General features: G+C 42.7%; 1 protein-coding gene across 2 annotated transcripts; it reads right to left on the bottom strand.

Annotated features, from left to right (window-relative positions):
- Nucleotides 1–7,138: 7,138 nt before the first annotated feature.
- On the bottom strand, nucleotides 7,139–16,204 carry LOC142659754 (cytochrome P450 2B19-like). Of its 2 annotated transcripts, XM_075836197.1 has the most exons (4): nucleotides 14,662–16,204; nucleotides 10,191–12,161; nucleotides 7,879–8,020; nucleotides 7,139–7,435 (listed from the first exon to the last, which is right to left on the bottom strand). In XM_075836197.1, exons 2-4 carry the CDS (start codon nucleotides 10,191–10,193, stop codon nucleotides 7,197–7,199), a joined length of 384 nt encoding a protein of 127 aa, XP_075692312.1. In that variant the 5' UTR covers nucleotides 10,194–12,161; nucleotides 14,662–16,204; the 3' UTR covers nucleotides 7,139–7,196. The 2 variants fall into 2 exon arrangements, with proteins under 2 accessions (XP_075692312.1, XP_075692313.1); XM_075836198.1 differs by lacking the exon at nucleotides 14,662–16,204 and having other exon boundaries at nucleotides 10,191–12,202.
- Between the last annotated feature and the right edge of the window lie 7,156 nt (nucleotides 16,205–23,360).

The raw sequence follows: 23,360 nt of genomic DNA, 5'->3' as shown, positions 1-23,360 counted from the left end.
GGCTTCCGTACATGGCAACCCGGAGGTCATTGTCTGGCCTCTGGTTGCCATGATAAGGATCGCCAGCCCCCGCAAATACATGTGGGGGGCTGCCGATCCGCTGTAAACCTCTTCGATGTGGTGATCGCAATCGACCACCGCATCGAAGGGGTTAATTGCCGATTTCAGCGGCGACAGGCCGCTGATCGGCAACGGGGAGAGCAGGGCTGACACCCTGCACAGTTAACCGCCGCTGCGGTGTAGCGCCGCGCGGCGGTTAACTGTTAAAGCGCGGACGTAACTGTACGCCCAGGTGCGCGAAGTTACTGCTCACCTGGACGTACAGTTACGTCCAGGTGCGGGAAGGGGTTAATATCCCCTTGTTGAACCCTTCACTGTGCGGTATCAAAAAGTTGTAGCCATACAGTGGTATAGTATGGACCCAGGATACCATGAAGAGATTATTCTTTCTCCCCTCATTGTCCTTTCCTAATTTATCCCAGTCTGTCAGCCTAGTGGATGTGTAAGGAGGGTGAACTGCAAATCTACAAATCCTCCATTTGAAGCCTATGGACTGCCATATATCCTTTGCAAATAAGTTGCCCTGTAGATATATATTGTCTTCCTCCCTTTTGCTTTGCAGGTTATCTGGACGGCAGGTAGTAATGCCCTGCAGCGCTGCCATGGCTGCCAAGCTGCTGATGCTGGACACCGAAAATGTATTTATAGAAGTTATGTTGCAGTTTGTGGTGTTGCCCCTAGGTGGCTCTGTTGTATTGTGTTATAAAAGGGAGTTCCTGCAGGAAGCGCTTCAGTGGGTGAATGAACCACATGGAGTGCAGAGGCAAATGCTGCACCAGGAGAAAGAGGACCAGGCCTGGATCCAGCTGCTGAGAAACTAGTCAGTGGGCTGAAGGAGAAGGAATAATGGAGATTTGGTACCCAAGGGAGAGGAAGAACAGCATGTGACATGAAGAGAGCGCTGTGTTGTAGGATCTGGCGGGTCAGGGTGGCCTGTATTGCTGCATGAATATCAATCAGTAGAAGGCTGTGAATAGAGGTGGATGCAGGAGGATGTGTAAATTAGAGACGGGGAATGCTGTTGTGTAATGCACAGTAGGAGGCAGTCACGAGCAGACAGTGAGCTGTCAGACTAGTCGTAGTCTAGTATGCAGAGAGGCGGACCATGGAGAAAGGGGAGCCCGTGAGTCAATGCGGGCCATTTCTCAAGCGGTGCCAGTGGCAGGGTAATTGCCTTGCTGGTGTGTTATCTCTTAGAAAGTCTAATGGGGGCTGTAGCTACCTGTAGTGGTCACTGCAGAGGAAATAAGCAGCAAACAGCATCTTCCGGGGTTACTGGTTGAGGTATTCATACCCCTCTTCTTTATCAGACCGGAGGAAAGTATAACCCACATTTACAAAGAGTGGCCAGTCTGAATAAAGGAGGCGGTTGGAATGATTTTCACCAAATTTATTAAAAGATTCAATCCTGTTAATATATTTGGCGCATTTTTAACCGCCTGACAGTCAGGAACGTCATATAATTTTTTTGCGGCAAATTACAGCTATTTTCTCCAATTCCACACAATAAATGTGGTGTGAAGTACGCCTCCTTTCTAGACTATGACTACTATTCCCGTTGCTTGCCAAAATTGTACGCCAAAACCCGCCGTACACTGCTTGATAAATGTGGACTAATGTTTGGTCAGCCTCCGCGGTCAAGTCTTGTTCTACTGACCATCACTGGTCGTCATCGGGCCCTGACCCAATACATACATCTGCCTGCAGAGACTCACCTCCAGGATGGGTTTGTGTATCTCTCGACTCGTCAGTTGCAGTAAGTTTCCTACGATAGGTAGAGGTCTGGGACCTGGGGGAAGGTTTCCTCTGTTTCTAAACAACTTTTTAACCATGAGAAGCAGGAGTAGGGCAAGAAGAAAAGACGTAAGGAGCAACTCCATGTCTGTGAGCTGCAGTAAAGGAGAATGGCAGGCAGTATGAGGAGAACTGTGTACACAAGAGCCAGGACATAAGAATCTGCAGGGTTCAAACCAGCATTTCCTATAAGTCGTCACACCCTTTGTTAACCCATGATTGCTCAGTTCTACAATTACATGTGATCAGGGATGTTACTTTATTACTCTACTTGTTCATTTGTCTTCGTTCCTGTTTGCATTACATAATCTCTTATCCTATTGTATTGTTCCGTCCGGAGCGCTGTGTAATTCTTGTTTGATAATTATGTTATATTCCTCTCATTTAGTTCTTTAGATTATGTGTCTGCCAATTGTGTAATATAATTACAATACATTTATTAGTTGCATATTTTTACTATCTGAACATTTTAATCATGATCACTGCTGCACGGATAAAAGAAATAAAAAAAGAAATAAAAAACAAGGATTTGCCACTTCACCAATTTTAAAAAAAACATTTTTATTAGCAATACTTATAGGCGACCTTGGTTCTTTGCAGCCGTGCCAGAAATCATTGCTTTTTACTTATTTTATTACAACTTGAACAAGGAAGGAGCAGCAGCTGAGGACCACCATAACCCACCACTACGCGTCTACCAGGGTTGTACTAGCACAGCCCTAAAAGGTGAGCTAATGCCCCTCGCCCCTCAATGACACTTTGCCAACCTTTCCCTTTGAGATACTTGCACAATGAGGCACCGTTATTTTTCTTTCTCAGATTCACAGCTGCACAGAGACTTTTAGGAGAAATGTTTTAAGCACCACACTCAAAGGCAAAATGATGTTGTATAATGCTGCATGGTATGCGCCAACGCAGTATAGCGAAGTGTGAGGAAATATGAAGAACGAAGCAATAATAAAAACACACAAAAATACAAATATGATCTGTATGTATTCCAGATAGTATGGTATATACAGCGTGTGTGTGTGTATATATATATACTTTTTGACATCCCATTCCTGTGAGCGTTTTGCCCATTCAGCCAAACAACATTTAGTTGGGTTCGCAATCGCCGTTCCAATTCATCCCAAAGGTGTTGGCTGGGGCTGGGGTCAGGGCTCTGAGCAGCCACTCGAGTTCCTCCACACCAAACTCGCCAACCCGTGTCTTTATGAACCTCGCTTTGTTCACAGTCGAACAGTCAAGTTGGAACAAGAAAGGACTGAACCCCAAACTGTTCCCACAAAGTTGAAAGTTACAATTGTCCAAAATGGCTTTGTATATGTAGCATTAACTCTTTAAAGGAAATAAGGGACCAAACCATGAAAAACAGCACAGACCATTATCCCTCCTCCTCCAAACTATATAGTAGGCACTATGCACTCCGGTAGATAGCATTCTCCCGGCACCCGCCAAACCCCGATCCTCCATCAGCCGGTCAGATAGTGAGATGTGATTCATCACTCCAGAGAACACGTTTCCGCTGCTCCAGAGTCAGTGGCGGACGCTTTACACCACTCCATGGTGATCTTACATTTGTCTGCAGCTGCTGGACCATAAAAGCCCATTTCGGTTCTTGCGCTGATTTTACTTCCAGAGGCAGCCTGGATCTCTGTAATGAGTGATATAACAGAGGATTGGCGATTTTTATGTGCTACACGCCTCAGCACTTGGCGGCCTCACTCTGTAATCTTGCGTGGTCTATCACTTCGTGGGTGAGCTGTTGTTACTTCTAGACCCTCTCACTGCAAGGTTATAGCACAGTCGGAGGTGTCCGATGGGTTAACCCCTCAACGGAAAGACAAACGGAAACCTTAGCTTCCGTTTGCATCACCATTGATCTCAATGGTGACGGAAATGTCGCTAATGGTTTTGGCTTGTCACCGTTGTGACAGGGTTCCGTTGTTTTTGACTAAATCAATAGCGCAGATGTTTCTGCTACATTAGGAACAATATTGTCCATGGGAACATGTCTATATGAGAAATATAACTGCTTGTAAATGTTGTGTTTTTATACTGATGGTATATCAATAAGGGCTCATCCACACGGCCATATTAATAGGGCTGCTATAGAGGTATATAGGGTCTTTACTGAACCTCTGTACACCTCTGATTTCCTATGGAGGCACATGAAGGATTTTCTGTCAGATTCAGTATAAACCTAACATAAGCATCGCTACTAGGGAAGAATATCTCAGCGGCATTTGATGGAGCCTGTAAGTCAGCACAAGGAGGATGTACAGCTCCATACTGTCATGTACTTAAGCCCTGAAAATCCAATGTCAAAACCTCTGCTGTTTACTTACACTCATCCAGTTGAGTTTTCTTTTTGTTTTGACTTATTACCTGTATATCATTCTACAATGAACAGAAAAAGCAGTATGCTGATACAATGCTCTCATATATAGTGTATATAGAGTGATGATGATGGAGATGGAGCTTGTCGGGGAGTCTACACTAAAGCAGGTGTCTGTGCGGGTCCTAACTTCTAAATTAGGTAAATTGTGGAATTGAAAGTAGATGTGGCTACATGTGGTGTTACAAATCCGTAAAATAGAAGACCACCCGGGATGCTTAGATGATATTACAAGTTCTATGTACAGATTACTGAAGATGGTTCATGGATCCAAGGATTTATTCTCCATTTTGGAGTCGGGAAGGAATTTTTTTTCCCTAAAATGAAGAAAATTGGCTCCTTCCTTGTGCCATTTTTTTGGCTTCTTATGGACCAACAATGCAGGTGAATAGGTGGAACTAGATGGACATATGACTATGTTAACCTTACTAACCATATAACCAGGCTACACATCACTATGCCAGGAGCCATAATACCATCTTCTGGACTTCTGGACCCGGAAAGCTGAAGACCTTGACTTGACTAGAATTCTCTCTGCTGGAATAGTTTACGGATCCTGGGCCAACTGGGTCATGCAAAAGGAATGGCCCCTATAAACCCATAAAAAAAATTGCTGCTCTACATTAGAGACAGTCACTACAAAGTGAGACTGACACCTTCATAGCAGAATGGAAGTTGTTTCCACAAGTAAAAATCATCTGCACCCATGCCCACTGGTATAATAAACCAAAGTAATAAACTACTGTAATATAGTAAAGGACGTGTTCTGTGTAGACTGGTTCATTATTTATTAGCATGGAATTTATTTTTTTATGATCATCTCGGTTCCACGTAAAGCTGATATGTTCTGGCTACAACTCAATTTTTCCCAGGTTCGGGGGTAATTTCAAGATCTTCTGGAGCTTTGTTGGATTTCAGGTTCAACTTCTGCAGTATGGTGGTCAATATGAGGAAGATCTCCATGCGTGCTAACCCCTCTCCTAGACAGCTCCTCTTTCCTGTGGATAATAATATGGGAAATGTTAGAGCTCCTCAGTCTGGACTGTAGTGATGGGACATAAGGGGATTATTATATTACACATCTGGAAGGTGTTGGATTGTCTTCAGATGTCTGGTATCTTTGCTACAAGTCAGTGTTATCTTACATCACTGGGATATATACATTCAGCATATCACTATTTCATATCATCAGTTTACCATGTACTAGAGTTGATGAGATAGACCCATTGCTATGTTTGGTCAATGACTGTCGCCATTTTGTATCTATAAACTGCATTGTACCCCAACATTGTAAGCAGCTCACCTCAACCCAGCGGGGAATCACGAGGAAGCTGCTGTTTTGTGGCCACATGTCCCTCATATAATGGATCGTACAAACCAAAGGAACAGGCCATTATCCCTGACACAATACAGCGTGGCGTGTGGGTGTGGAGCAGCTGCTAGAAGTTTCTACCCCTATGAATTGTATAAAAAAAGCTCTTGCTCATATATTCATGTCATATTACCAGTGGAGAAGGGAAGAAAAGCCTCATTATTCTTGAAGCTCCATTTTCATCCAGGAAATGTCTTGGGTCAAAATCTTCTGGTCACTTAAAATACTTGTGAGTGATGACAATCTCTATACAGCCCTGTGGAATATATTGGTGCTATATAAGCAACAGAAATAAACAAGTTCCATAACACTTGACGGCACAAGAATTGTAGCGCTATTCATGCAGTGAAATGAAGAACCACGATGGACCCCGATTTAGCTTAATGCGTTCTGTCGGCCACCATTGGTATCTGTCATATAATGGAGGTCTTAAAGGGAATGTGTTGCCAGAAAAACATGTTTTTTTTTTAAAAATTAAACATTTAGTGTGTGGGTGATTAAACATTGTTCAAATTTTTTTTATTTTTTTCAAGAGACAGGAAATATTATAAATTTTTTCTAATTTATAATACTACCCATTTTTGGTCACTAGATGGAGCTAGTTCCCAAAATTGCAGCATTGCAACATTGGGTTAAAAGCCCTCGCTCTAGTGAGCTCTCAGCATCCCCCCCTCCTTTATCCTGGCTAGTGCCGGGATAAACGAGGGGTTTGAAAGGTTTAACCTCCTACACTGTGTGTCGCCATTTTTTGAGGTAACCCACAGTGTAGTAGGTTTACATACAGTAGTAAACACACACAAACACTAACATACATTGAAATCTCTTACCTGCTCCTGCCGCCGCGGCTCCCTCCGGCCCGTCCGCTCCCTTTGCTGCCGCTGTTCCATGTGCACAAGTCCGGAAGCCGCGACCGGAAGTAGTAATATTACAGTCCGGCCGCGACTTCCGGTCCACAGGAAAATGGCGCCGGACGGCGCCAATTTCGAATAGGACTGTGTGGGAGCGGCGCATGCGCAGTTCCCACACAGACGCCGTACACGGACGTGAATGGGACGGGAGCCGTTCACAGTCCCTATGGGACTGTGGCTGCCGTACTCCATGTCTGTGTGTGTCGTTAATCGACACACACAGAAATGGAACAAAAAATGGCAGCCCCCATAGGGAAGAAAAAGTGTAAAAATAAGAAACAGTAAAACACAAACACACAAATGAATATAAACGTTTTTATTAAAGCACTAACATCTTTAACATATAAAAAATTTATTTGTGATGACACTGTTCCTTTAACGCAGATGTGAACCGAGCCTAACACAGCATCTTCATTTTATCCAAGCTACCAAATACTTTAAGCAGGATCTCCAATCAACATGAACAAGAGAACTGGATCCTAATAATGCAATAAGACGACATCTGTTGAACGTCCATCTAATTCTAAATCTGGTCATAAACCGTAGATTAAAGTCAGTCAGACCCGTCAATTGTAGTATTATCAGTCAACGATCTAATGTGTATATATAATGAATATATAATGACTGATTCCGTTTATGAATATTTACTGGATGGAATTGCTCTCTAAGTAGTAAATTCCATGAATTTCTTGTAAGGATCCTTTACGATTCTGACCTTTGGGATGCTGTATCCTCTGAATACTGTATCCTCGCTGGCCACATGTGGAACTCCCAGAGGGACTATGTCAGCAAATCCCTGGATCTCGTGAATCGCTGCATCTGTATATGACATGAAAGTGCGATCCTCCAGGGCAGGACATCGATTCTGTCCAATCACATTGTCAATCTCTTTTTGGATTTTCCCTGCACACAAACATAAAATTTTTGTACCACAGATGTATAAATAATGTAGGTTGAGCATGTAGGAGATTTAGTGTTATTATTGTTCTCATTCATTTATATTCCTTGATCACCAGGTTAAGTTGTATTCCCCCCAAACATGTTTTTTGCTCTAAATGTGAAAAGAGGCCAATATGTCATTCACTTCCTAATATTAGGAAATGTTTATAAGTTGTATTTGATGGAGTCTACTCCCGGGGACGGGAGGAACTCCCGCTCGGACGTGGAGCCCGCGCTCCCTCACAATATTACAGGAGGTGGCCAAATCGACGTCACCCCCTCGAGTGTCACCTGGCCTAATACACCGGATGGAGGCGCCAAAGAGGCCAAACTCCTGGAACTGCTGATCGGATCCGGCCTACAAATCCAACCTCATATAATGTAACCGATCACAAGACGTTACTTACGTGCTACATTCGGGTATTTGAGGAGGATGAGGAGGGCATTTTTCATAGTTGTACTGGTGGTTTCAATTCCAGCAGAGAAGAGATCCATCACTGTACCAAACAAGTTCTCCAAGTGGAATTCAGTGTCCGGGTTGTCCTTCTCCTGTAGATTATGACATACAAAGGATCGATGGACACAAAACATTACTAGTTAAGCCGTACCTCAAGCCACAAATGTAAAACTTTACATTGAGTTTCTGGAAGTAACTCTCTAAAAACTAAGTGTGTCAGCCAATTAAGCTGCGATGGAGCAAATGTTCCTGTTATTTGGTCATTGGAAACACTCCTCAAATGTCCATGGCAAAGGTACATGTACATGCGACTATTTCATGACCCGTCGTATTGTTATGGACTGCAACTGTTTGGTGTGTATGTTCTTCAGCCTCACTGTGCCCGATCTCCGTTGTCATAGCGATACATCCCTCTTCTCTGAGTGCAGCCCGGCCTCCTGGGATGACGTTTCATCCCATGTGACTGCTGCAGCCAATGAAAGGCTGGATTCACACAAGGTCATTACGTCCGTAATTGACGGACAACTGCCGGACAACTGTCCTGTACTGTAATCATGATTTCAGTACGGGACAGTTGTCCGGCAGCGAGGCAGGGACTCCTAGCATCGTACATAAGTATGATGCTAGGAGCCCGGCTCCCTGCACTGTGTTCGGTCCGGGACTTGCGGCCGAAATACTTCCGTCAATTACGGACGTAATGACCTCGTGTCAATCCAGCCAAAGACTGAAGCAGTCATATGGACTGCAGCGTCATCCCAGGAGGCAGAAGATAGGTTAAGTGATACCCGTCTCACTGAATACCATGAATGATGAGGATTATAGTGCAGCAGATACTTTATGATGGAGCTCATCACTACTCACCTTCATGAAAGACCTGGGTATTTCAGTAGCGCTCACATGTAGAACAGTGCCCAGTACGGGAAGCGGGGGAGGACCAGGGTGTACGTTTTTTCTCATCAAATATCAGGAGGATGGTCCCTGTTACTCCCAGCTCAATCTTCTCTGCACACTGACAGCAGGAGTGTAGGAATTATATATATATATAGTACAGTGCGGGGAGGGTTATCTTCTGCCTATTATTTGTAGTCACGTGAGTCCAATGTACAAGATCTGCACAGGCTACATGCAGAATGACTACACTGCACTGACGGATGTTATTTACACGGATGATAAGAAGCTGCAAATGAATTATATGAGACGTTTATCAGATCAAACAGGCAAATTTACCAGACGATTCATATGAGTTAGATTTGTGTGTTGTGCAGAACATGTGCAGCTTTACCAGGGGTTTATATTTAAAGGGTTTTTCTATTTCCTTTAAAGCGATGGTCTATTCTTAGGATAAGACATTAATATTAGATTGGTGGGGGTCCGACTCTCAGCACCCCCACTAATGAGCTGTTTGAAGGGGCCGCAGCGCTGGTCGACTTTGTTGTTTACACTGCTCTGTACAGCTCAGGTCTGTTCTTATAGAGATAGAGGCCGCGGTGTCTGGTATTACAGCTCAGTCCTATTCACTTAAATGGGATAAAACCATAGCAAATTGTAATACCAGGCACAGCCACTACTAAGAGTACGGAGGGGCGCCGCGCTCACCAGGGCACCACTCCCTCATCAAACAGCTGATTTAAAAAAACAAAAAAAACCTGATACTAAGCAGATATTTCTCATGTGTCTGCTCAGTGTGACGGATATGCCCAGTGCAGTCAGTGGTTAGTAGCTGTAGCCTTACTAGAATAGCTGCTTACAGGGTAAAAATAGTGGGTTTTCCAGAAACAGCATTTTTGTGGCAAATAAACGTAATATGGCTGCAAAGTGTGAACACAGCCTAAAATGTCACGGTGCAGCAATTTACTGTACAGGTGGGATAAATAATAAACAGAGTATCAGAGATTTTCTTTGCATCAAAGCAGGTAAAATACGAGGAGAAGAAACATATAATTCGTCCAAATTATATGTGTCCGCTCCTTATATTTTACCTACTTTAAAGCAAAGAAAAGATATATGCTTGATACCAAATGGTGAGTGCCGTGGACTCTCTTCTATATTGAATGATTCCTAGTATGGACTTTATACACAGAGCACCACCGGAGGAAACGTCATGTGGAACCACTGATCCCAGAACGTAGCTATTTGCCACCGGTGATCTATGATTTGTGCCGACGTTACTCGTGTTTGTGAAGAATTTTAATACACATTATGTAAAGAGTATAAGCACATACTAAATTATCATTAGGGAAATCAGTCAGTATTTACACTTACCATCACAATCCAACTGTCGTCTATTCCTTATTGAGTTTCCGAGGTCGTGCCTTTTTTTTCTCAGTGGTGATGGGACAGGAGCCCCCATTTCTTCAAGGCTTTCAGAGATGCAGAAGGGGTTGTCTAAACACAATGATGGCCATTTTTCACTTTAGTAGTTTCATGGGAATGGCCCATTTGTAGAAAATACAATGATCTTGAAGAGATTAGTCACAAAGAAGTCCACATCTGATGGAGAAGATTTGGGGCCAGTGTCTTCTGAATGGTGGACACATCTGGAAGCAGAAATCAGTGACTTAGAGACCAATTCCGTAAAGTCAAATGTGGTTGTAGGGATTGATCTCTCATGTCGATAATTGTTATGGACGTTTTATCCATGTTTTACTCCATTCTCTTATTTTTATTAATCAGTTCATTATGTGATTTGGTCAAGGTCTCCTAACTGAAGCAATTCCTCATTTTGAAAGTCAACAATTTCTTTATCATCCTCCAGGTTGGGCTGTGAGTAGATACTTCATGAACTCCTGAGAAGGAATGAAGAAGTCTTCTCCATCGGCTGGAATACTGTGAGAGAGAAAGGCTGTCTTACTTTTTTCCTGTTTTTTCTTATATTGTTATCCTAGTACTTATTAGGAAATCAAGGGGAATGTAAGGCCCCGGGTAGAGTCAGTTACCAGAGCAAGCGGCCCGAGGGATGAACATGGACCCTTTATGAGACAATAATAAAGGCAATTTAGATCCTGAACAGATGAAGAAGCCGCAAGGATGGTTTCCTCAGAAATATTGCATCTTTTTGTTGGGCCTTTAATAAAGGCTTCATGGAGTTCTTTGCTAAGGTCCACAGTAGAGTCAGTTACCAGAGTCCTCTTTAAGTCCAGTAGCATTCCCAGGGATAGGACCAGGTGGACAGCAGTCTACAGACATGGGTCCTTTAAGAGACGTTACATCAATATTGGCAATTTAGATTCGTCTTTGGTCAGAGGAAGAGGCAGCAAGGATTGTTCCTTGTGGGATATGACATCCTCCATTTATGGCCTAAAACGCTTTATGGACTCCTCAGTTATTAGAGGGTGCAGGGATGAGGGAGTCTCTGACAACACTGTGAGAGGGAGAGGGGGCCTCAGATGAAGACCCCTGTTGAGAATTGTCCAATGTATTGAAAATAATCAGTAAGTCTGTCAGGACGGCCTTTGCATTTAGACTTGTATTGTACTCCAGGAATCTGTATGGCATAGTGAGAGCTGTAATAGTAGTGCAGTGTTGCTGAATATCTCTGCCTGGCCATCAAGTCATATTTATGAGGCTGAATGCATTGCTCAATATCCTGCCTTATGGATGTAGAATCAGAAGTAGAGGAGGGTGTCCTTTTTCTTTTTTTTATAATTATAGTTATCCTTGTATTGATTAGGAAGAGATAAAGGGGGACTGATTAGAGTCAGTTACCAGAGCCCCCTTAAAGTCCAGCAGCTTTCCCAGGGATAGGACATGGTGGACAGCAGCTTGCAGGTGTGGGCTCTTTAAGAGACGGTACATCAATATAGGCAAATTACATGTCTCTGGTCCTATGAAGAGGCAGCAAGAATGGTTCCCTGTGGGATATGACATGTTCCTTGTTTGGCCTTCCATAAATGCTTCATGGACTGCTCAGTTATGGGAGGGTGCAGGGATGAGGGAGTCTCAGACATCAGCTAAAATACTGGGAGAGGGAGAGGAGGCCTCTGATGAAGACCCCTGTTGAGAATTGTCCAGTGGAAATAGAAAATCTCTGGTGCCTTCTGTCTCACAGTATTACAAAAATGAAGGTATGTGTCTTGGATCTGGATTGTGGACCTAGAGGCTTCTGGTATATTCCTTAGGGGATGCCTTAGTGTCGATGATTATGAGTTCATGATTATGAGTGGGACACTGGATTGTATAGGGCACGGCCAGTGTGGGACTGAGGTTCCTTGATTCTGAGCGCCCACCGTCTATCTAAATAAAAACAATGCATGTTAAGTTTACATTATCAATGTTCTTGATGCGACCTGAAGTGCCGCTTTCCTTCTGCGTTGCTCAGATATTTAATACTCAGAAAATGTTATAGAATTGAGAAATGAGAGCAGAATGTAAGTCACAATGTAAACACCGGTTATGTCTCTTATACAGGAACAGTCCGATTACCGGTTTTGAAATATATGTGCAGCGCAGAAAGAGAATGCGAACCTGCTGAAGATGAGACAATTGTGCGCTCATAATGAAGCACATAAAACATGCTAACATACAATACAAATGGACAATGCCACCATTTATACACAAATAGTGCCGCTACACTATACACATAAATAGTGCCGCTACACTATACACATAAATAGTGCCGCTACACTATACACAAATAGTGCCGCTATACTATATACATAAATAGTGCCGTTACACTATGCACATAAATAGTGCCGTTACACTATACACATAAATAGTGCGGCTACACTATACACATAAATAGTGCCGCTACACTATACACAAATAGTGCCGCTACACTATACACAAATAGTGCCGCTATACTATATACATAAATAGTGCCGTTACACTATGCACATAAATAGTGCCGTTACACTATACACATAAATAGTGCCGCTACACTATACACATAAATAGTGCCGCTACACTATACACATAAATAGTGCCGCTACATTATACACATAAATAGTGCCGCTACACTATACACATAAATAGTGGCGCTACACTATACACATAAATAGTGCCGCTACACTATACACATAAATAGCGCCACTACACTATACACATAAATAGTGCCACTACACTATACACATAAATAGTGCCACTACACTATACACATAAATAGTGCCGCTACACTATACACATAAATAGTGCCGCTACACTATACACAAATAGTGCCGCTACACTATACACAAATAGTGCCGCTACACTATACACAAATAGTGCCGCTATACTATATACATAAATAGTGCCGTTACACTATGCACATAAATAGTGCCGTTACACTATACACATAAATAGTGCCGCTACACTATACACACAAATAGTGCCCTTACACTATACACATAAATAGTGCTGCTACACTGTACACAAATAGTGCCGCTACACTATCACATAAATAGTGCCGTTACACTATACACATAAATAGTGTCACTACACTATACACATAAATAGTGCCGCTACACTATACATATAAATAGTGCCGCTACACTATACACATAAATAGTGCCGCTACACTATACACATAAATAGTGCCGCTACACTATACACAAATAGTGCCGCTACACTATACACATAAATAGTGCCGTTACACTATACACATAAATAGTGCAGCTACACTATACACATAAATAGTGCCGCTATGCTATACACACAAATAGTGCCGCTACACTATACACATAAATAGTGCCGCTACGCTATACACACAAATAGTGATGTTACACTATAAACATAAATAGTGCCGCTACACTATAAACATAAATAGTTCCTCTACACTATACCCATAAATAGCGCCGCTACACTATACACATAAATAGTGCCGCTACACTATACACATAAATAGTGCCGCTACACTATACACATAAATAGTGCCACTACACTATACACATAAATAGTGTTATTACACTATACACATAAATAGTGACACCTTTTTATACACATAATTAGTGCCGCTACACTATATACACACAAATAGTGCCGCCATTTTATACACATAAATAGTGCCGCTACACTATACACATAAATAGTATCACTTACCATACACATAAATAGTGCCGCTACACTATACACATAAATTGTGCCACTTACCATACACATAAATATTACCAATAACTACACACAATGTAAATAGCACCACTATACCAAACAAATAGTGCCACTATACTATACAAGTAAGGAGTACAGCCGACATGTACAGATAAATAGTACAACTAACCATACACATAAATAGTATCTCTAAATAATGATACACATACATTTGTATACACACACACACATATTATATATATATATATATATTATACACAAACATACACATATATACAAATTCAACATTACACACAAATATACACATTATACACATGTATATACATATTACACACTACACGCATAAAATATTACATTTATACAAATTAGACATATACACATTACACACACATTATATGCACATATACACATTACACACACATTATATGCACATATACACATTACATACACATGTACATTAGTTATACACACATTACACACATATATACAGTAGTTATACACACATTACACACATATATACAGTAGTTATGCACACAGTACACACACATATACAGTGGTTATACACACATTACACACATATATACAGTGGTTATACACACATTACACACACATATACAGTGGTTATACACACATTACACACACATATACAGTGGTTATACACACATTACACACACATATACAGTAGTTATACACACATTACATAGACATTTACCTTTTCTGCAGATCGCTGATGTTTGGACCTCTGACATGCAGGCAGCCTGAAGAATCTAATCAGCGGCCACCGTCTTTCTCATCTTTGGTGTCGCCGTACCAATGCATCCATTTTTTCCCCAGTAGGTGTTACTACCAGCAGTCCACTGAGCAATGTCTTGATTTTCATGCAATTTTTGTACACTTTATCATATGACAGAGCCCTGACTATACTTAAAAGCTGCCAGCCGGCTCTACAGTAGGAGCATTGTAGTAAGTGCACAGGGGGCAAGCCACAGGAGGATTCCCCAGTCCTTTGGTGGGCCGGTCTGACACTGGCCATAGTATGTATCCTGTCATGGGGTAATTAATTCTGTAGGACCTTCAAATTGATCTAAGGACCCTCTGGAGCATTAAAGGAAGGTTTTCTTAAGGGTGATTGAATGCTGAAATGCTAATTGGGCTGGATTCCAGCTTTAGGTACCAAATCGGCAGGCAGAAGAATAGTCAATATCAAAGCAAAGGTCAGGGTCGGCAGCAAACAATCATAGGCGATAAGCAGGCCGAGGTCAGGGCAGGCGGCAAACAATCATAGGCGATAAACAGGCCGAGGTCAGGGCAGGCGGCAAACAATCATAGGCGATAAACGGAACCGAGATCAGGGCAGGCGGCAAACAATCATAGTTCAGAAACAGGCAGAGGTCAGGGCAGGCGGCAGTCAATAAGCATAGTCCAATAATCAAGCCAAGGTCAAAACCGGAAAATCAATCATTCAGTAGAGCAGCTAGTGCAATATGATGTTATTTGCACGCTGCAGTTGACTCAACCACTACATTATTCTGCAGCAATATGAGGATATCTCTCCCTGGGGATCTTGCTCAGAATAGATGACATCTCTGAGCTGGACAATCTCTGATCTACCACAGGTTCGGTCAGCATAGCTCTCAAGTTGTTACGTGCTGCATTGCTCAAACTGACCATTGGTCGGGGCCCATTACGCTGTTTTGCAGTCACCTTAATGCGTGGTGGTAGGACATAAGGTGCACTGCGGACCCTTGATGTTACTGCTGCTGACCCTCTCTGAGTTGGCAAGACTGATGACTGTCTAGCCAGATACATCTCCATGGGAGATTGTTTCCTCAGCCATGGGGCAGTGGTCCAGACCTTGGGTTTTTCTTTTGTTGCTGCACAGGTGGCTACAGGTCTCGGTGGTGGTGATTTCAGCCTTAGGTATCGGCCAGATTCCTCTTTAGGCAGCAGGTTTTTTATACACTGCACGATACCTCTTATAGCTGATGTAATAAATCCAATACAGCCAGTTTGCTCTTGATGTTTTTCAGGCTTTTGGCTGTATGGGGACCTCCGGAGACGTTGGAGATGTCTCCGGGGCTGGAGTTTTCCCCCAGTTGCAGCCATTTGGCTGCCTCTTCCACAACACCCTCAGATAAAGTGTTTGTGGAGAGTAGAAAACAGTAACAAAACAAACAATAAACAAATAAACAAATAAGAGCCCAGCCGGGCAAATGCCTGCTCTGCAGAAAGTACTCAGCGCTCCTCTCTCTCTCGATGCTTGCTTCGTACTGACCGCCCTTGCTGAGTATTCCGTGTCTCCAGGGCAACGCTTCTGTCATGTAATAAAGCTGTACACAGCACCGGGGTTCTAACTAGTGTTACCCACGGCAACAAAACAGATCCCAGCGCTCACTGTACAAGTGGAGGCCAGAAAATATAACTTTGGATGGATTGTCATGGACAATAGTAATGAATCCAATGTGTGTTTCTTCTATCGTCTGTGTTCATTGAGGAGCCGGCAGAGATGTTCTGGTTATAAAAGTCTAAATCTATAAATCTAGTTCATTCCCTTCTGCCTGTAGAGGAGCATGCTGGGATCTGTAGAGCACATTACCTGTGCTGTAAACAGGTGCAACTGAATAAAAAAAAATCTGTTGGATTTATTCTTGTGAGGGACATGGGAGAGACGTGATAGCGCTGCCAACCGCTGCTTCTCACTGATATATACTGGACATAGGTTGTAGGAGTGATGTGCACTGTGGATCTTGTAAAGCTACCGAAAAACAGAGCTCCAATTGACTGAATATTGGACTTGTATTGGCAATCACATGTGGCTGGTGCATGTACTGGCCAACACACCGCAGACATCTACCGTGAAACAATATTCATCAGACCCGCTGAAAAATGAACTAAAACGTATCAATTACTGCACGCAAGTAAATTAGACTATTGCCTAGCAACACGTATTACGTGAACAGGTGACTACGCTGGATGTCCATGCTGCTGCGGAGACCAGGAGAAGAGCTGGTGGTGCTTATTGATGATGCCACATCTGAACTTCTGCCCCGCCCCCTCCCCACCACCATGGCATTTCTCCAGGGAAGTTGGCAACTGGTTCCCAACACTGAAAAGTTAACATAGGATATGCTCACAAGCGCTGGTCGTCCAGTGAGAAATCACAATATTACGTATGGATACCGTACCTCATCTGCAGACATGCTGGATGTACAGAAATGTACAGGCCCTCAGGCTTATCGGCCGTAGGGACTATGACTGTGGGCAATGTAGGGGTTAATATGGGTACAGCAGGGCTAGGGGAAGTTAGATTCTCCCTCCCCACTTTTCTTTACTCTATGTAAATGGCAGGGCAGCCTATAGGGATTTAAGGTCCCTCCTACAGGGTGGCTTTAGGGGGAATAGGGACGGTTTTGCCCTCCTCCCCTTGCCTGGGTTTATAAGGCAAGGGTGGGAGGGCATCTTCCTCTTTGGCCGTCACTTGTCCCACCCTCCCTCCCTATTGACTGTTATCTGTGTATTTTTTTTTTTTAAATAAAAAAAATATGTAATAACATATAATATATATGTGTAAAAAACAAACCAAAAAAACAAAAACAAGAAAACAAACCGTAAAAAAAACATTTTATAATATGAAAATATACGGGAAGGTGTCCGAGGTCAATAGAAGTGAATATGTCTGTAATTGCGGACCGTAAATATGGTCTGCAATTATGGAAGATTTTTACGGTCGTGTGCAACTTTTTTCTTTTTATGAATATTCAAATGGAAAAGAACAAAACTAGTACAAAAAAATACATAATTAGGTGAGAGCGGACAGGCAACTAAAATTCTGAGCATCCAAAGAGGCCCAGCCTACTTAGCAGTGGCACTACATTTGTGGTGAGGCCACATGGTTGGGCCTCCTTAATATCCCCTTGTTGAACCCTTCACTGTGCGGTATCAAAATGTTGTAGCCATACAGTGGTATAGTATGGACCGAGGATTCCAGGAAGACATTATTCTTTCTCCCCTCATTGTCCTTTCCTAATTTATCCCAGTCTGTCAGCCTAGTGGATGTGTAAGGAGGGTGAACTGCAAATCTACAAATCCTCCATTTGAAGCCTATGGACTGCCATGTATCCTTTGCAAATAAGTTGCCCTGTAGATATATATTGTCTTCCTCCCTTTTGCTTTGCAGGTTATCTAGACGGCAGCTAATAATGTCCTGCAGCGCTGCCATGGCTGCCAAGCTGCTGATGCTGGACACCGAAAATGTGTTTATAAAAGTTATGTTGCAGTTTGTGATGTTGCCCCTAGGTGGCTCTGTTGTATTGTGTTATAAAAGGGAGTTCCTGCAGGAAGCGCTTCAGTGGGTGAATGAACCACATGGAGTGTAGAGGCAAATGCTGCACTGGGAGAAAGAGGACTAGGCCTGGATCCAGCTGCTGAGAAACTAGTCAGTGGGCTGAAGGAGAAGGAATAATGGAGATTTGCTACCCAAGGGAGAGGGAGAACAGCATGTGACATGAAGAGAGCGCTGTGTTGTAGGATCTGGCAGGTCAGGGTGGCCTGTATTGCTGCATGAACATCAATCAGTAGAAGGCTGTGAATAGAGGTGGATGCAGGAGGATGTGTAAATTAGAGACGGGGAATGCTGTTGTGTAATGCACAGTAGGAGGCAGTCACGAGCAGACAGTGAGCTGTCAGACTATTCGTAGTCTAGTATGGAGAGATGCGGACCATGGAGAAGGGGATCCCGTGAGTCAATGCGGGCCATTTCTCAAGCGGTGCCAGTGGCAGGGTAATTGCCTTGCTGGTGTGTTATCTCTTAGAAAGTCTAATGGGGGCTGTAGCTACCTGTAGTGGTCACTGCAGAGGAAATAAGCAGCAAACAGCATCTTCTGGGGTTACTGGTTGAGGTATTCATACCCCTCTTCTTTATCAGACCGGAGGAAAGTATAACCCACATTTACAAAGAGTGGCCAGTCTGAATAAAGGAGGCGGTTGGAATGATTTACACCAAATTTATTAAAAGATTCAATCTTCTTAATATATTTGGCGCATTTTTAACCGCCTGACAGTCAGGAACGTCATATAATTTTTTTTGCGGTAAATTACAGCTATTTTCTCCAATTCCACACAATAAATGTGGTGTGAAGTACGCCTCCTTTCTAGACTATGACTACTATTCCCGTTGCTTGCCAAATTTGTACGCCAAAACTCGCCGTTCACTGCTTGATAAATGTGGACTAATGTTTGGTCAGCCTCCGCGGTCAAGTCTTGTTCTACTGACCATCACTGGTCGTCATCGGGCCCTGACCCAATACATACATCTGCCTGCAGAGACTCACCTCCAGGATGGGTTTGTGTATCTCTCGACTCGTCAGTTGCAGTAAGTTTCCTACGATAGGTAGAGGTCTGGGACCTGGGGGAAGGTTTCCTCTGTTTCTAAACAACTTTTTAACCATGAGAAGCAGGAGTAGGGCAAGAAGAAAAGACGTAAGGAGCAACTCCATGTCTGTGAGCTGCAGTAAAGGAGAATGGCAGGCAGTATGAGGAGAACTGTGTACACAAGAGCCAGGACATAAGAATCTGCAGGGTTCAAACCAGCATTTCCTATAAGTCGTCACACCCTTTGTTAACCCATGATTGCTCAGTTCTACAATTACATGTGATCAGGGATGTTACTTTATTACTCTACTTGTTCATTTGTCTTCGTTCCTGTTTGCATTACATAATCTCTTATCCTATTGTATTGTTCCGTCCGGAGCGCTGTGTAATTCTTGTTTGATAATTATGTTATATTCCTCTCATTTAGTTCCTTAGATTATGTGTCTGCCAATTGTGTAATATAATTACAATACATTTATTAGTTGCATATTTTTACTATCTGAACATTTTAATCATGATCACTGCTGCACAGAGAAAAGAAATAAAAAAAGAAATAAAAAGCAAGGATTTGCCACTTTACCAATTGAAAAAAACAACTTTATTAGCAATACTTATAGGCGTCCTCGGTTCTTTGCAGCCGTGCCAGAAATCATTGTTTTTTATTTATTTTATTACAACTTTAACAAGGAAGGAGCAGCAGCTGAGGACCACCATAACCCACCACTACGCGTCTACCAGGGTTGTACTAGCACAGCCCTAAAAGGTGAGCCTAATGCCCCTCGCCCCTCAATGACACTTTGCCAACCTTTCCCTTTGAGATACTTGCACAATGAGGCGCCGTTATTTTTCTTTCTCAGATTCACAGCTGCACAGAGACTTTAAGGAGAAATGTTTTAAGCACCACACTCAAAGGCAAAATTATGTTGTTTAATGCGGCAAAGCAGTATAGCGAAGTGTGAGGAAATATGAAGAACAGATCAATAATAAAAACACACAAAAATACAAATATGATCTGTATGTATTCCAGATAATATGGTATATACAGCGTGTGTGTGTGTATATATATATATATATACTTTTTGACATCCCATTCCTGTGAGCGTTTGTGCCCATTCAGCCAAACAACATTTAGTTGGGTTCGCAATCGCCGTTCCAATTCATCCCAAAGGTGTTGGCTGGGGCTGGGGTCAGGGCTCTGAGCAGCCACTCGAGTTCCTCCACACCAAACTCGCCAACCCGTGTCTTTATGAACCTCGCTTTGTTCACAGTCGAACAGTCAAGTTGGAACAAGAAAGGACTGAACCCCAAACTGTTCCCACAAAGTTGAAAGTTACAATTGTCCAAAATGGCTTTGTACATGTAGCATTAACTCTTTACTGGAAATAAGGGACCAAACCATGAAAAACAGCACAGACCATTATCCCTCCTCCACCAATAGTAGGCACTATGCACTCCGGTAAATAGCATTCTCCCGGCACCCGCCAAACCCCGATCCTCCATCAGTCGGTCAGATAGTGAGATGTGATTCATCACTCCAGAGAACACGTTTCCGCTGCTCCAGAGTCAGTGGCGGACGCTTTACACCACTCCATGGTGATCTTACATTTGTCTGCAGTTGCTGGACCATAAAAGCCCATTTCAGTTCTTGTGCTGATTTTACTTCCAGAGGCAGCCTGGATCTCTGTAATGAGTGATATAACAGAGTATTGGTGATTTTTATGTGCTACACGCCTCAGCACTTGGCGGCCTCACTCTGTAATCTTGCGTGGTCTATCACTTCGTGGATGAGCTGTTGTTACTTCTAGACCCTCTCACTGCAAGGTTATAGCACAGTCGGAGGTGTCCGATGGGTTAACCCCTCAACGGAAAGACAAACGGAAACCTTAGCCTCCGTTTGCATCACCATTGATCTCAATGGTGACGGAAATGTCGCTAATGGTTTTGGCTTGTCACCGTTGTGACAGGGTTCCATTGTTTTTGACTAAATCAATAGATGTTTCTGCTACATTAGGAACAATATTGTCCATGGGAACATGTCTATATGAGAAATATAACTGCTTGTAAATGTTGTGTTTTTATACTGATGGTATATCAATAAGGGCTAAGGGCTCATCCCCACGGCCATATTAATAGAGCTGCTATAGAGGTACATAGGGCCTTTACTGAACCTCTGTACGCCTCTGATTTCCTATGGAGGCACATGAAGGATTTTCTGTCGGATTCAGTATAAACCTAACATAAGCATCGCTACTAGGGAAGAATATCTCAGCGGCATTTGATGGAGCCTGTAAGTCAGCACAAGGAGGATGTGCAGCTCCATACTGCCATGTACTTAAGCCCTAAAAATCCAATGTCAAAACCTCTGCTATTTACTGACGATAATCCAGTTGAGTTTTCTTTTTGTTTTGACTTATTACATGTATATCATTCTACAATGAACAGAAAAAGCAGTATGCTGATACAATGCTCTCATATATAGTGTATATAGAGTGATGATGATGGAGATGGAGCTTGTGGGGGAGTCTACACTAAAGCAGGTGTCTGTGCGGGTCCTAACTTCTAAATTAGGTAAATTGTGGAATTGAAAGTAGATGTGGCTACATGTGGTGTTACAAATCCGTCAAATAGAAGATCACCCAGGATGCTTAGATGATATTACAAGTTCTATGTACAGATTACTGGAGATGGTTCATGGATCCAAGGATTTATTCTCCATTTTGGAGTCGGGAAGGAATTTTTTTTCCCTAAAATGAAGAAAATTGGCTCCTTCCTTGTGGCATTTTTTTGGCTTCTTATGGACCAACAATGCAGGTGAATAGGTGGAACTAGATGGACATATGACTATGTTAACCTTACTAACCATATAACCAGGCTACACATTCACTATGCCAGGAGCCATAATACCATCTTCTGGACTTCTGGACCCGGAAAGCTGAAGACCTTGACTTGACTAGAATTCTCTCTGCTGGAATAGTTTACGGATCCTGGGCCAACTGGGTCATGCAAAAGGAACGGCCCCTATAAACCCATAAAAAAAATTGCTGCTCTACATTAGAGACAGTCACTACAAAGTGAGACTGACACCTTCATAACAGAATGGAAGTTGTTTCCACAAGTAAAAATCATCTGCACCCATGCCCACTGGTATAATAAACCAAAGTAATAAACTACTGTAATATAGTAAAGGACGTGTTCTGTGTAGACTGGTTCATTATTTATTAGCATGGATTTGATTATTTTATGATCATCTCGGTTCCACGTAGAGCTGATATGTTCTGGCTACAACTCCATTATTCCCAGGTTCGGGGGTAATTTCAAGATCTTCTGGAGCTTTGTAGGATTTCAGGTTCAACTTCTGCAATATGGTGGTCAATATGAGGAAGATCTCCATGCGTGCTAACCCCTCTCCTAGACAGCTCCTCTTTCCTGTGGATAATAATATGGGAAGTGTTAGAGCTCCTCAGTCTGGACTGTAGTGATGGGACATAAGGGGATTATTATATTACACATCTGGAAGGTGTTGGATTGTCTTCAGATGTCTGGTATCTATGCTACAAGTCAGTATTATCTTACATCACTGGCATATATACATTCAGCATATCACTATTTCATATCATCAGTTTACCATGTACTAGAGTTGATGATATAGACCCATTGCTAAGTTTGGTCAATGACTGTCGCCATTTTGTATCTATAAACTGCATTGTACCCCAACATTGTAAGCAGCTCACCTCAACCCAGCGGGAAATCACGATGAAGCTGGTGTTTTGTGGCCACATGTCCCTCATATAATGGATCGTACAAACCAAAGGAACAGGCCATTATCCCTGACACAATACAGCATGGCGTGTGGATGTGGAGCAGCTGCTAGAAGTTTCAACCCCTATGAATTGTATAAAAGAAGCTCTTGCTCATATATTCATGTCATATTACCAGTGGAGAAGGGAAGAAAAGCCTCATTGTTCTTGAAACGTCCATTTTCATCCAGGAAATGTCTTGGGTCAAAATCTTCTGGTCGCTCAAAATACTTTGGATCTTTTA

Source organism: Rhinoderma darwinii, chromosome 8 (assembly GCF_050947455.1).
Source record: "Rhinoderma darwinii isolate aRhiDar2 chromosome 8, aRhiDar2.hap1, whole genome shotgun sequence".
Taxonomy (NCBI): Eukaryota; Metazoa; Chordata; class Amphibia; order Anura; family Rhinodermatidae; genus Rhinoderma; species Rhinoderma darwinii.
Note: the sequence above shows the minus strand (reverse complement) of the source record. Positions and strands in the feature narration are given on the sequence as shown.